Below are 14430 nucleotides of genomic sequence, written 5' to 3' on the forward strand. Positions count from 1 at the left end.
AGGATCAAGCCCTTAATATAGTACATAGCCACATTTATAAGATGGACCTCAGAAGTTGAGAATCAGGGAGATTTATACAGAAAAGCACCTTTTAACACAAAGTTTTTGATAGAGGCTCGTGGATTCAGCATAATTTATTTTTTATTTAAAATGTTTTAAGAGATTACAATAAGTTTTGACTTGAATACATTTTGTATTAACTTCAGATTTCATTTTAAAAAGGCTTTTTGTTGAAAAGAAAAAGGTATTCTATTTTAAACAGAAACAACAAAAATCCCATTTAAATAAAAAACCCGATTTGTTTTTTTTTCCTTCAAAAAGGCAATTTTTAATCCACGCTGCATTGCTCCATTCTATGCCTGCAGAGCTTCCTCAAAGAGTATGAGCATGTTCCTCTCTGCCTGTGTATGCAGAACAGTGGTCTGATTAGATTTAGGGCAATTCTTGGAGCAAGTTTCTGCTTCCAGAATACTTATGTGTAGCTACTTATTGCAGAATAGATCACATGCTTGTAGCATATATTCATGGTTAGTACAGTTGATAGGACTTGTTTTTAAATCTCTTTCCAAAATGCAGAGCTATCCCCAGACTACAACCTAGCCAAAAATACTCAAATCAATCCTCACTTGGATGTAATGTGAGTCAATAACTCAACGCCAAAACTTCCAGGTCCACAGAGGTTGGCTCATGGGAAAATATATCATCTGTTATTATAGACACTAATGTGAGAATCAGTCCAAAGATACAGAGCACAATCCTTTTCGATTCTTCTTAAATCTGTGAAACTCTGTGTCAGACCCACATTTGTCCTGGATCTTGTCGAGCTGGGATTTAGAGTAGTTTATCATTAACCTGAGCAATTCCATCAACCCAATGATCCTTATATCCTTGTCACTCTGTTCTCTCTGATCAACCATTAGGCTCATAGGCAAGCACAGGTTGTCCCAGCCTTAAATTTACCTATTGCTAACATTCCACCCATGATACAGGGCATACACAACATAGCAGATTGCTACTCTGGGGAACCTTGTTTCATTTCCTGACTTCCAAATTTTTTTGTCAGTCACCTTAATGTTATGTGATCTTCAATGTAAGATATTTTGGGCAACTGGTTTCCAATATCTTCAATTCTCCGAATATGATTCTGGGCATTGTTCATGAATCTTCTGACAGAGCCTTGTTGGTGATATCATGTCATCTTTAACTCTCTTTCAAATAAGAATGATACCACTAGTAGCATCAATACATAGCCTATGTACACAATCTCCACAAATACTACCAGGACCCACAATACAATTCTCCAGTGTGCCCACCTCACGACCTTGAGTTCCCTCCCTCTGCTGCTACAGTGTTAAGTTTTCTATTCTCTTATGAAAGCTGAGTAAGGAAAATTAGATAGCTTTTCTAGAAGTAGAAGTTGGCAGATGATCTGGTTAGTTCTGTTAGAGATGGTGGTGGTGGTGAACCTTTAATATTATTCCCAAGCTGCTGCACTGAATTAGTGCTTTTGTAGCTGGACCTTATTCACTACCAAGTTTGCAAAACTAAATTTGTAAGCTACCACAGACATTTGACACTGACATAGAGGTACCTATTACAAGACAATGACCATGCAGGCATGAGTTTCCAGGCATTTAAAAAAAAAAAAAAAAACCAACCTGAAGATTTAATGCTTACATGTCAAACACTCAAAAGTTTCAGCCAATCTGATTGCTCAGCCACCTTACACAGAGCCTATATTTTTAATGGGTTAAAAAGATGCTTTTTGTGCAACAAATTGCTTAACAGGTGGTTCCAGTGTCATCTTGGCACATCAGTTTCTCTTTTTAAAAGTATCTTTTTAAATATTAAGAAAAAAGCCAGTATTTCCCTTTACTTTTTAATAAGTAACCACACATCCAATTTTCATTTCATTTTATGGGCCTATTGCTCTGGCACAAGCTGTTCACTTCCTAATGTCTTGTGTTTTGACACGGCACTATTATCAACTCATAATGAAAACAAAAAGGTAATACTCTGCTAGAACCAAATCTGTAGGTCTTCCCTTCTGAATTTTAGCCCTTCCAATTACTCAAAGTAGTCATTAAACAGCATTAGGCGAGGCATAAAAGAATTTTTGGAAGCTACTGACATTCTGAATTATAAAGAAAAAAAAAAAGAAAAAAACCAAAATATTACTTCTCTTGTTTTTCAAAAAAGGGATGCAGTCAAGTTCCGGATTGTTGCATAATCTGTCTAAAGAAACATAATTCTGTCATACAAAAGTTGTTTACCTTTCCTGCAGTAGCAAAGAATTCTCCATCTGGTGAAAATTTCATTAAATGAACTTGGGAAGCAGTTCTGTAAAACACAGAATTAAAAAATATGAAGTTGATAATTAAAAAAAAATGTAGTAATATAAGTTAATTTTTAAGCAGCACAGAATACATAGTTATTTCTTTGAAACTATATGAAAAATTTATATTTTAAGGTTTAGTTTCATACAGGGTTGATTGATTTAAATCAAGGCAATTTAAATCATGATTTAAAATCACCAAGAAAATCATTAATTTAAATCAAGTTTCCCACCTGATACGTCTTCACATATTTCTTAAACAATGGTGCAAATCTGATCACTAAAACATGTTAATTTATAACTCAATACAGCTTTTTACAACATCTAGGAGGGTATACTTTGTGTAATTTTTTAGATAACTTGCTTTTTATTAATTTAGGAAATAGTACATAATACTAATTACCTGAGTCAAGCTGCAGATGTAGCAGCAGCAGCACATTAGAAATAAGAATTAAATCACACACACACACACACACACACACACACACGCGCGCACAAAACACAATAGCACTTATATTTTATTAAACTAAATCTTAAATGTTACATAAATGTTTCACTTTTGCTATTGCAGCAGTCTCCTGAGTTGCCAGCTCATGGCTGTGCTTAAATTCTCTCTTTTTAGTTTTCAAATTTTATTAACTAACAAACAAGTCACCACAACACAAAATGTACGCTGTCCTTAAAACGTCTGCAACTAGCTCTCATCTTCCCTACTCCCATTGTCATTTTTATTCAAAGACAAATGGAAATATGAGTTTTCCTGCCTTTTCAATTCCCAGTTGATTTCTTTAGCTTTGAGTGAATAAAATCAAATGATGAAAATATTATCTCTGTGCCTGCAGAGGAAGCTACTGCTGTGAAAAGTTGGCTTAGCAACTGCAGGAACTCTGTTTCAAGGTGCCTGGCTAAAGATTTCCACCAATTCAGGGGAGTGACCTTGTTCAAAACATCATCAGTAAACATGTACTGTTTAAATGGTTCTGCTCCAGCCCTGAAATTTATTATGACTGGCATAACTGAGGAGTGATTTTGAGATTCCCATGCCATGGCAGCATCATCTTCTTCAGAAGTTAGGCATCTACCTTTATACCTGGGGTCAAGAACGTTCGCAAGAAAACAAGGTGGAGTTAGTGCTTGGATCCATTCGCTTCTTTATTGCCTGCAGTTTAACTTTCTGGTGAGGTATTTCTTCAATGTCTCTTGAAGTGCCTTCCAAATTTCGACAGCAACAGCAATGCAGCAACAATTTCTCTGAAGTTTGTTTAAGGCTATGGATATAGGCTTCAGTACACTAGGCATATTCTCTACATTCTTCTTTAATCCAATGTTAGATGCTTTGGATGAGATATTTCCCTCTATTTTATCACGGTTTTCTTCACAAAGTTTTATGAGAATAGGCCAGTTCTTAATAAATCATTAAAAAAATCAACCACAGAATTCCATCCAACATCTTGAGGGAGAATTAGTTTGGATCCATCTGCTCTCTTCAGCAAAGCTAAAGCAAAATGGTTGTTACAGAAGTATTTTGCAACTTCAACAATATTTTCTTTTATTCCTGGAGAAGACATACTTAAGTCTTTGGCTAAAAGATGCACTAAATGGGCACTGCAGCCATATGTTAAGCAGCAGCCTTCCATTTCTTCTTCTAAACATCTTCTCATCTTTGCCAGATTTGCAGCACCGAGTGAATAATACCAAATGAAAATATTCTCTCTGTACCTTTAAGACAATGTCTTAACTAACTCCTCCGCCTTGCTTGGCCCACCACATAAATACAAAACAACAATCCTAATCAGCCTGTGTCTTTCTTCACACACGTGACTTTAGACTGCTAAGAAACAGAAACTGAAAGCCCAGAACTTTCAAGAAGCAAGAGCTGGTAGTTAAACTGGACAGATTAGAGCCACTAATTCATTTTTATGAGACTAAATGTAGGTTTAGCATGTTTGTGATGAGATTTAATTGTAACTGTTATTTTTTTAAATAAAAGAAATTTAGTATTTTATTGTTGATTTAAAAATCAAAAAAATCTGATTTAAATAAAAAAATTGGTTTTTATTTAAAAAAAAAAAAAATCATTGATTTTTATCCACCCTAGTTTCATACACAGCAGTCGGTATCATTGGACTCAAGCACTAACAGCTACATGTGCGGTTTGAGGCAGATCTGCTATAGCTGACATGCTAAAGGAAGGCTGTGGTTAGAAAAGACAGCAGGTTCAAATAACCTGCGGTCTCCTGCCTGAAATAGCATGATTGTGATGAGGTAGGTCCTGATGATTTGGTCTTGAAGTACTTCTCCCAGATACACTCTATCTATCTATCTATCTATCATCACACATACTTCAAATTCAATCCCGCTCACTTCTTCCTGAACCAACCACACAACCCTCTACCTCATCTGGTGCAGAATAAAAGCACTTTTTCCTACACCATACATCTCTGAAGAGCAAGTTTTCTTTAGGATTACATTAAAGCAACAGTCTGTTTAAAAACAAAAACCCTCTTAAAAGTAGTCCTCACTACTGTTACTATTCTCCTGATAATTAAAACCAAGATTTTTAAACCTTTAGTTAATTATGCTGTGCTCTCACTGCACTTCACTTCCCTTGAAAAATATATAGACTGTTTCTGCAGCACTCAGCTACTGCACGGATGTTAGAATTGTGAATATTAATGTTTTTAAATCAGTGATTAAAAATTTCATTAATCTAGGATTTTTATAAAAGTGACAAATCTAAAACTTGAGGCTTGTAGCCAATGGAAGTCAGGAAGCTTTATAATCACAGCACAATATTATAAGTAGTTCAGCATCCAACAATACTCAGTTTAGGCTGGGCTCCAGAAGGGATGGATACCATTAGAAATTAGATAATGTCTCCATCAGACTGGAGTAGATTTAGGCTAAGATACATATCCATGTTCTAGACATATCAAGTCCCACAATCCTCTTGCGCACTCTTAGATATGGAAAGTTTATGATTTTAATAGACAGTTACCCAACAGGAATATACACATTGTTGAAGACTGATTCCTGGTTGTGAAATCAAATCTGAAGAGTTCAGGGTGACTGAGGGGGGTTTGTGGTGAAATAAGACAATGAAAAAAGGGATGTTTCCATAATATACCATTCAATGTCTTTATATTTTGGTCAGCATTATATATGTTCTGTCTAGATATAGTTCCCAAATCATTTTGGTTATCTGTAGAAAGTGTATAAAATACATTGATACAAACACACAAGGCATAAAGAGGACATCCCTCTTCCATGGTCAAGATGCCACTATTGACAGCAAAATAGGGGAACCTTCCTGTTCCAAATAAATGTATATGACACCAGAGATGCCCTAGTATTTTCCCCGATCTCCACATACAACATCAGTGTAAGTTGGAATTTAAAACTTTGGAAAGCAACTACCTGAACTGACTACAGAAAGAAAAACAGAAGTTTTTTTTAGAAGTTTAAAAATAGGAGAATAAGCACTTGATAAGTCTTAAAAGAGAGCTCCAAAGATGGGTAAACCCCAGAAATGATATTTTTGTTGTAGGATTTGAATCAACCTAGGATAGACATAAGCACCCTCTTTCTTCATGTCACTATCAAGGTCACATAATCTTAGATACCTTTATACATTATATTCCAAATAAAATGAAAACGAATATCAGGAAATGAGAACTACAGTGACCAGATCTCACAATTTTGAGATGTATAAAACATAGAATGGGTAAAAATAAGGCATTTCTTAAAAGAATCAACGTTTTTTCTATTTTTAATTTTTTTTCTGTTACACATTGGAGGATAGAATTCACTTGTTTTCACAGGAAATATACACAACCTGAAAAAAGCATCTGGATGATACAGTGAGAATGTATTGATCTTATAGCATACATATGCACAATTTATTTTCACATATAAGTTCACTGCCACAATAAGTTCACTGCCACTGTAGAATGCTTTTAAAATGGAACTGCTCCAAAAGTAGAAAGGAAAACATTTAATTTTATTCTTAGTCTGAAAGAATCCAAACTGGCATGTTTACTTTCTGCTTGAGTTGTTGGGGCATCTGGGTTGAGCTCTTTCCTGTAAAGTTGGAAAAAATACCTCCTGGCTCCAGGAGAATAAAATGGCCAGAAATATTTCCTGTGATGTTGAGAGTTCTTGCTGTGTACCTGGACTCAGAAAGCAGGTTGTTCTATTTTAGACTAATACTAGAGATTTTTCTAATTCATTCTTCAAGATTATCAAAAACATGGGCATGAATGAAGTCACTATTACAAAGATATTTGTGTAACATCTCAAATTCTGATTCCCCCTTTCATTACTGCTTTGAACAAAAATAAGATTTTCAGCTACAAATGGTTATGTTCTGCATAACCTCAGCTAACATGGCTATGAAATTTATAAAGAAAAAGAGCTCCACTGCAATGTCTTCCCAAAAACAGATAACCTTTCTTCTTTAGAATGAGAAAATAATGGGAATTACCATCCCTGCTTCTGAACTCCATAGGCCAGGGGTGTCAAACTCGCTGATGATGGCAGGCCACATTTTAATAAATTGTACCTGAGCTGGGCCATACCTGGGAGTGATGCCCTCCACCAAATATTTCGGGGCATCTTCCCTTTTTTGGCAGCAACTTCCAGTGTTGTCCTCGCCGCTGAAAAAAAGTCCCCGCCTCCTCTCGGCGGCAGGTCGCGGAATCAGAGCTGCTGCCGTCAAAACTCGTCACGTCTTCCCCTCTTCGGCGGTGGCTCCAGGGGCTGCGGGCCGCACAAAAACGGTTCGTGGGCCACATCCAGCCCGTGAGCCGTATGTTTGACACCCCTGCCATAGGCATCTCCTCCCGTACTACCAGTTGTAGAAGGGAGTCCACTTTCTGTTTTAAGACTATTCTGAGAATTGTGCCTGAAAAGGGAGAGGAAGATGAATACAGGATAGAAGAAACTGAATATAATACCCATCACTGACAGTTTCCAGAATGCACTAGTTCAAGGTGATCCAACTTCAGGCTTCCTGAAAGTAAAAGCAATGCTGTTGTCAAAGTGGTGGGGTGGAAGTGAAGGGATGGAGAGAGGTTCTGTTAAGCCCTTGATACTGGCAGCAAACTTGCTTCTGGGCAAAAGATGCAGACTCTGCAGCGATGGAGGAAGAGCTAGAGGGTTGTGATCAATGGAACCTCTTTCCTTCTCTTTCTCAGCTACTGCAAGCTCTTCTTAGGGTGATAACAGACCTAGATGCTGCCTGAAGGAATCCTGTGGTATTACTTGCTTCTTTCTTAGAGCTGGAACATACAGACCTAAACAAAGAAGTTAACCTGCAGTTCTTCAGCAAGTGGAGGACCTCATCTGTTTTAGAAGTAAGTAAGTTACCCTCAAAGAGAAGGTCCTCAATTGTGGTTTGGGCTTTCAGTCTTATCTCCACAGATGTGGCCATAGCATGTGCTGCTGAGTTGGATGTATCCAGCACATCCTGGAGAGAAGTGCAAGTTCTCAGTTTTCCTTAGTCAGGATGCCTTTTAGTTCCGCTCTTCAATCCTGTAGTAGCTTATCAACCAATGCAGACAGTTTGTCCCAATTTAGAGAATCCTATTTAGAGAGGAGGGCTTGACTGTCAGCCACGTGCATCTGAGAGCTAACAGATGATTGGACTTTGCATCCAAATAGTTTGAATTTTTTCATCTCTCTCTCCCTAGCTCAGGGAGGGGCTCCTGCTGCTTTCACCTCTCTTGGACAGCAGCTATTACAAGTAATCCCGGTACTGGGTGAGAATAAAAGTATTAAAATTCATTGGCTGTACACCCCCGGGTACCCTGCTGGGCAAAGTTTGATCAGGATATGTGTACCATGGTGGCAAGTACATAGCGAGTACAAGGAGGGATGTTGCCTGAAAGTCCCAGATAGTTTCCTGACAAAGCCTTCCCTATAATCCTTACTCCTATTGAAGTGGGAAGAGAGGACATGTAGATGATTCCTTACTGTACACTGAATGGAGAAGAGAAGGAGTACACCTACTTCAGAGATTGGCCATCCTATCAGGAGGGCCCTGGATCTGTTGTAGCCTCCTAATCGAGTAGCGATGAAGTCAGTACCAGAGATAAAACATTTGTCTGCTGCACAGACAACTAAGAAACTGGTGGCTTAGTTATCACCATCTTCAACCTCTCGAGGAGAGGTAACTCCAGGATCAGACCCACTGTCAAATCACCCAATACTGTACAGGGCCACCAAGGAAAGGGTACCAAGGAAAGGCATCCATGTGGACAATCATGTGAAGAACCTTACTTGTAGGTGATCTAGATAGGGAGCCAAGTTTTACTTAACCACATTCCCTTGATTACAGTAAGCCAGCAGCCCCAAAATAACACTAAGTTACCTAAAGGCTAGAAGAACAGAAGTCTTAAGATCACACATATTAGTATTACTTCCTGTAATAGCAAGGAAAATGTGGGAAGGAGTGAATAGAAGTGAGAGGTACCTGGTATAACTGGTTTTATCAATATATTTCAGTAGTGCAACTTAGAATTTTTGATCCACTCCAAAATATATAATACTTTCAAGCAGCCATACGAATCTAGGAAGCAGAATGAAATGTGTCTAGTACCACCCATCTACACTAATATGAGGGAATGAACAGATTTATGTTTTCAGTAACATTTAAGCATGTTTCAGAAATTTCTGAAAGAAGCAATACATAGCAGGATGTGACACCATTGTAATTCATTAAGAGTTTCATCTGGAAAAAATGGACTAGTACAAAAGTCAAACTTCGCTTTTACTGAAGTTTTATATTTTTTGTAAACTCGCTTCTTACTTGCATTGCCAGATACACCTCCAGTCCCAAAAGCTAATGTCTGTTTTTTCAGGATTCCCCTCTTCAGATTGGTTTTCCAAATTAACATTGAACCAAAGCTGCAGACAACTGGAACCAGTCAAGAGACGAGTACCTATAACAAAAAATATAAATTGTAACAGCACATGTACAAATCCAATGATGAGGCATAGCTTTTTATACTGAAGAGAAGGCCAGTTAGTCTACCACCAATGTTGGCAGTTTGTTATAAACAAGAGCCATAACATACTACAAATAATATCTCCTTTTCTATACACAAACCCAACTACTGCAGTGGGCATAATCCTGCCATATGCAGCAAAAAACCTTGCTAGACTGGATCAAGCTTACAAAAAGACAGTATTTAGTTTTACATATCAAAAAATGTTTTATGTTTAAATGTGGACATCTGTGGCCAAAATACTTAAAAGCACACTTGTTTTACATGCTTTCCAAAGTAGGCTGCATTTGTTCAATAAAAGGTATCTAGGTACTTCTGTAATAATACAACTAAACTTATATTTTGAAAGAAGAGTATATGCAATAATGAAGGTCTAATTATACAAGAGCTATCAATCCTAGCACCTTGTTATCATTACCCCCAACTGAGGCCAGGAATAAAGTGTTCAAACATCCCTCTTTCATACAATTTTTTTATGCCATCCACCCACCTTTCTTTAAAGCGGCCACTTCTGGACACTACTTAGGATAGGATGACAGATTATAGACCACTGGTGTGTTGAGATATGGACTGATATGCAGATGCATTTTTTTTTAAATGTAAAAATGTATCTCATTGAAAGAAATACAAGTGTCTCAGATTGCAGGTGACAAGTAGCATTTCATAACACTTTCCTGATCCTCCCTGGCCATATCCTGTTTTGCTGTATCAAAAGGAAATTCTCTGTTCTCCCCAAAGAAGTAGTCAAACTGAACATGAGAAACAACATTAGTTGTGATATTAAACTATTAGAAGTTTTAGTTAATTCTGTTCTTACCTGAGGGATCCCATGTTATATTATGTGCTATGGAGTCCAGTAAAATTTGACCACTCTTCTGCCACTGGTAATATACCCCCTAAAATCAGAAGTATTAGCATACTTTATTAAAGTAAGCGAGATATTTACTATACAACACATTTAATGATTTCTCATTTAATATATAATCACTGAAATACTATGCCTGTACTGCATTCAAAGTTTTACGAGGTAACAGGCATTTGGCATTTCTTAGACTAGAAGTAAACTTTTTTTTTTTTTTTTTAAAGGAACTCTCTCAATTGATAAGACAAGGTCATACAAGTCACAGCTGTGATGTCATATTTCAAGAAATTAGATTGTAACATATCAAAGTAAATTCATGAGACTGCATGTGACTTAAGTATCTGTTTATGGCTTTTTTTATTTGTGAAAAGTAATTAGAGAAAGTAAAACAGAGAAAAGGTGAGATGAGAGAACTATTGCTAAAACTTAACACTAGATACACATGAACTAATAGGTTTTGCATTTCTCCCATATATTATATGGGTTTTGTTTTGTTTTTTTTATTGACTAGCATAAACAAAACAAGATAAAGTAGTGTTATAAGAACTATGGGTAATCTCCAAGTCTCTGTACACTACTCTTTTTTCACTGGACCCAGCTGAGGTTTCAGAACAAAATATTTATCTCCCACCTGGTTTGTCTTCACAGAATAGAATGATTAGTTTTTCTGCTTTGTACTCTCACTTTCCAAAATCCAGCTATTGCAAAATAAAGTTAAAAACTGATTGCTTTTCCCGTAATTAAAGTGGACCATAGCCCAATTTTAAACAACTCTCCCCCATCCAAATGAGATCAAATCAAACTATATCTGAGATTACACAATAGTCGCATCTTCCTGATATGTTTTGAGGACAAACCAGAGGCAGCATCTGGAATATATGAAAGGTCTAAAAATTGAGATACTCATTTGCATCCTGATTTGTTAAAAAAAATTTAGAATTCAGACAAATTAAGAGGATTAACAGCTTTATCTAGAACCTTAAATCTTATTTTAGTCTGGTCTTCGTGAAAACTAGCATCTTCAGCTAATTTTGCAGAGCATTTGAGGATGGAGTAATGAAATGAAGTTTCTACAAATATAAAACCTTCCAGACTTTTTAAAGCATGCACTTTTTTACTAAGTGTAGGAAATCTGTATCAGCTGGACGACAGTTTCCTGAATTTCCCATAGGTACTATGCATGTCTTAGGAACTTCATGAAGTAAGAATAGTTCAGGAAGTAGGTTTCTTAAATCCCCTAGGTGACAGGAAATTGTGTTGCAACTTCTAAAAGCCATATGGCATGGTGTAATATACACAAGATGGAAGATAAATCTGCTGTGTTGTATTTGCAGCCTTCAACAGTCATAATACTTTGCACTTACATTACATTTCGCAGAGGCTCAGGTAAGATTGAATACCCTTCTAAAGTATGTTAAGAGAAGTGGGCTCAGAGATTAAGTAACTTGCTCAAAAAATCACATATCAACATCTAAAAAGATCAAGATTAGGATCCCTGTCTATCTGATAAACTCATGGCTAATCCACTAATATGCCCACACCAAAGGAAGTCACACTATGTGGAACATGAGAGTACATTTCTTACCGACCTTTATAAAACCCTTTGAAATTTACAGATAAATAGACTCTTAAAAAAAAAATCTTCTAATTATTTTGCAAATCATTTTTAAGGTACTAGAGATGCACATGGGCAAGAAAAACAGAGCTGCATACTACAGGATAAAAACTAGGATTATAAAACCATATGCATCAGGATGTAAACATATCAGTTACTAGCTGGTTTAAAAGGGAACTTCCCTGTGCACAGGTCATTCCATTTTGAGCTGTCTGGCATCTTCTGCTGGTATTGGCCACTGTCAGAGACAGCGAATCACTGGTTTGCACAGATGAATCACTGCACACATGAGCAATTACTATGTATGTTTATTCTGGACTGATCCACCATACCCCCTTCTGAAGTGTTGAGGTATAATTAAGTGGCATGTTAACTAGCATGTGCCCCCCACCTTTTCCCCATTTTTACACAATAACCATCCTGTACCCCAATTTTCAACTGGTATCTCATTTTGTATCTCAGAAAAGGCAACTCCCAAGTAATAAAAGTAAGCCATAGCAATTATTTTAATTTTCAAGGCATCTAGCTTAGTTTCTATTCAAATAGTTCGATCACTTACAGCTGGCTGATTGCTCTTCTGTTTCAGGAGGGTAACTGGTTCAAAGATACAAATCATGTTTCCATAAGAAGCTGCAATCTAAAATAAAGTTATATAAAATAAAACAAAAATATTTAAAAGTTAATTTAAGTGGATTATTTATTCTATTTTCATTCCTTCTTTGTAAAAATATTTCCCTATATATTCTTGAGTTCATGTCTCTATTTCCTTTTGAATCAAGTACCAGAACTTGAACATACCGGAGTAAGAAAATCTTTAAAACATTACGAAGTTTGGAACTTGATAGTACCAGAAAAAACTGTTTGCCTACAACTCTATTTCTGGATAAGATCTGAGAATGAACCACCATAAGCGCAGATGCATCTGGTATCAATTTTAACATGAATCTTCCATCTAATATCAAGTTTTTTCACATGCAATTTAGATAGCCAGTTATTGGACTCAGCTTTTTAATACACTGTGGGAAGGATGAAAAGCACTTCAATCAATCTGCCGTTTTCCAATGAATATGTTACATTGTGGCATTGAGTGTCTGAAAGCACGAGCGCCACTTAAATCGCCCGACAGTCACATATAGCCACAAAATATAGAACAACAACAAATACTTAATATTTTTAGCAAAAGTAGTAAATAAAGCTTACAACAAAGACAGCCTTATGTGGGGCTCAACAAGAAATCTTGTGTATCCATGGCAATAACCATCACATATAAGCGTAATCTGTACACATGTTTTCAATTGTTATCTGCCAAGGTGGATAAAAGTCAGGTGGAGGTGGAATAAAAAAAGTGTGTTTATTTACATCAGATATTTTTATTTAAATTCAATACATATTCTTAAATAAACCTATCTGAAATAATGACAACCCATGTTAAGACCTAAAATTTACTCTAATAAAATAATTTAAATTAAATTTAAAAAAGCTAATCAATATCTATTTACTGCCAAAGTTTTAAAGAAAGTCAAACCACTGCACTGAAGAAGCAGGAAGCCACAGGATAAGCACCTAGAACCAGAGAGTTTGTTAAGGTGCTAAACCAACTTTTGACAACAGTAGCCTATTCTGCTACAGGTGCAAAGAGAATATTTTCTTCATTTCAATGTGACTAGTTCAATTCAATGAACAGTTAATTCAAAGTTAAAACAAAAAACCATGTGAAAGAGCAGGGAAGCTTGTTTTCCCCTTCCAAGCTCTGAATAAACACTAGGTATGAGAGGATGACAACTACTAGTTCTACAATCTTAAAGAAACAATCAGTTCACAATTCAATAACTTGCTTTGTTTAAACAATTAGTTATAAATTCAAGACATGTTCTGATACTTTTTTGATAAAAATGTTTCTTCTTGTGCATCCTGGACCTTTAAATTAGTTTTATGTAATTAATTAAGAAGAACTTTAAAATGCTTTTTTTTCTTTCATTTAAATGCATTCAAATTTCCATCTAAACAGTTGACACAAATCACAAGTACAAAATTAATAATCTAGTAAATAAAAAATGCATTTTGTAAAAAATAAAAATGTAAAAAAAAAGCATAAATGTAAGTTAAGCTATAGAATTCCTTATATATGTGAATAGATATAGAGTATCCTCATTTGCAAAAGGCAGCATCAATTTTAGTGCAAATTGCAAATCAGCATGTTTTAGTGGTTACCAACCAATGATAATCAAACTTTCTTTAGGAAACTGACTAAAAAGGACAAATACAATACACAAAATAAATTTAGATCAATGTTTCCTGCTCAGTGATTTAAATCACTTTGATTTAAATCCATCCACCCTATTATTTTCTCCCACGGCAAGTTATCAGAACAAGTCTAGGAAAGGTTACGTGCAGAAATAACATCTAAATGCACCTTAAAAACCTCAGGTTGAGAGTCATCACATTACATAACCTGGCATCTAAAACCAACTACTAACTACAAATATGAATGAAACAACACTACTAACTCTAATTCTGACCTCTTATTAGCATATTTAGTCAGCATCATTCTCTACTTCCATGAAATTCTGGCTCAAGTTATTCCTGTAAAGTCATCATGAAAATGTGAATT

At 36.0% G+C, this 14430-nt stretch overlaps 1 protein-coding gene across 4 annotated transcripts in view; it reads right to left on the minus strand.

The window, feature by feature from the left end:
* The window catches only part of DMXL1 (Dmx like 1), a 139505-nt gene that overhangs the window by 101022 nt on the left and 24053 nt on the right, over positions 1-14430 (minus strand). For all 4 annotated transcript variants that reach the window (XM_067569033.1, XM_067569034.1, XM_067569035.1 and 1 more), the window contains exons 3-6: positions 12379-12456; positions 10160-10238; positions 9144-9276; positions 2274-2340 (exon numbers count right to left, since the gene is read on the minus strand). In XM_067569033.1, coding sequence (XP_067425134.1) covers positions 2274-2340; positions 9144-9276; positions 10160-10238; positions 12379-12456 — 357 coding nt within the window. The remainder of the gene's footprint in view (positions 1-2273; positions 2341-9143; positions 9277-10159; positions 10239-12378; positions 12457-14430) is intronic.

The sequence above is a fragment of the Emydura macquarii genome, unplaced genomic scaffold (assembly GCF_026122565.2).
Source record: "Emydura macquarii macquarii isolate MOO-44397 ecotype Brisbane River unplaced genomic scaffold, CSIRO-AGI_Emac_v2 contig_2897, whole genome shotgun sequence".
NCBI classification, from domain to species: Eukaryota; Metazoa; Chordata; order Testudines; family Chelidae; genus Emydura; species Emydura macquarii.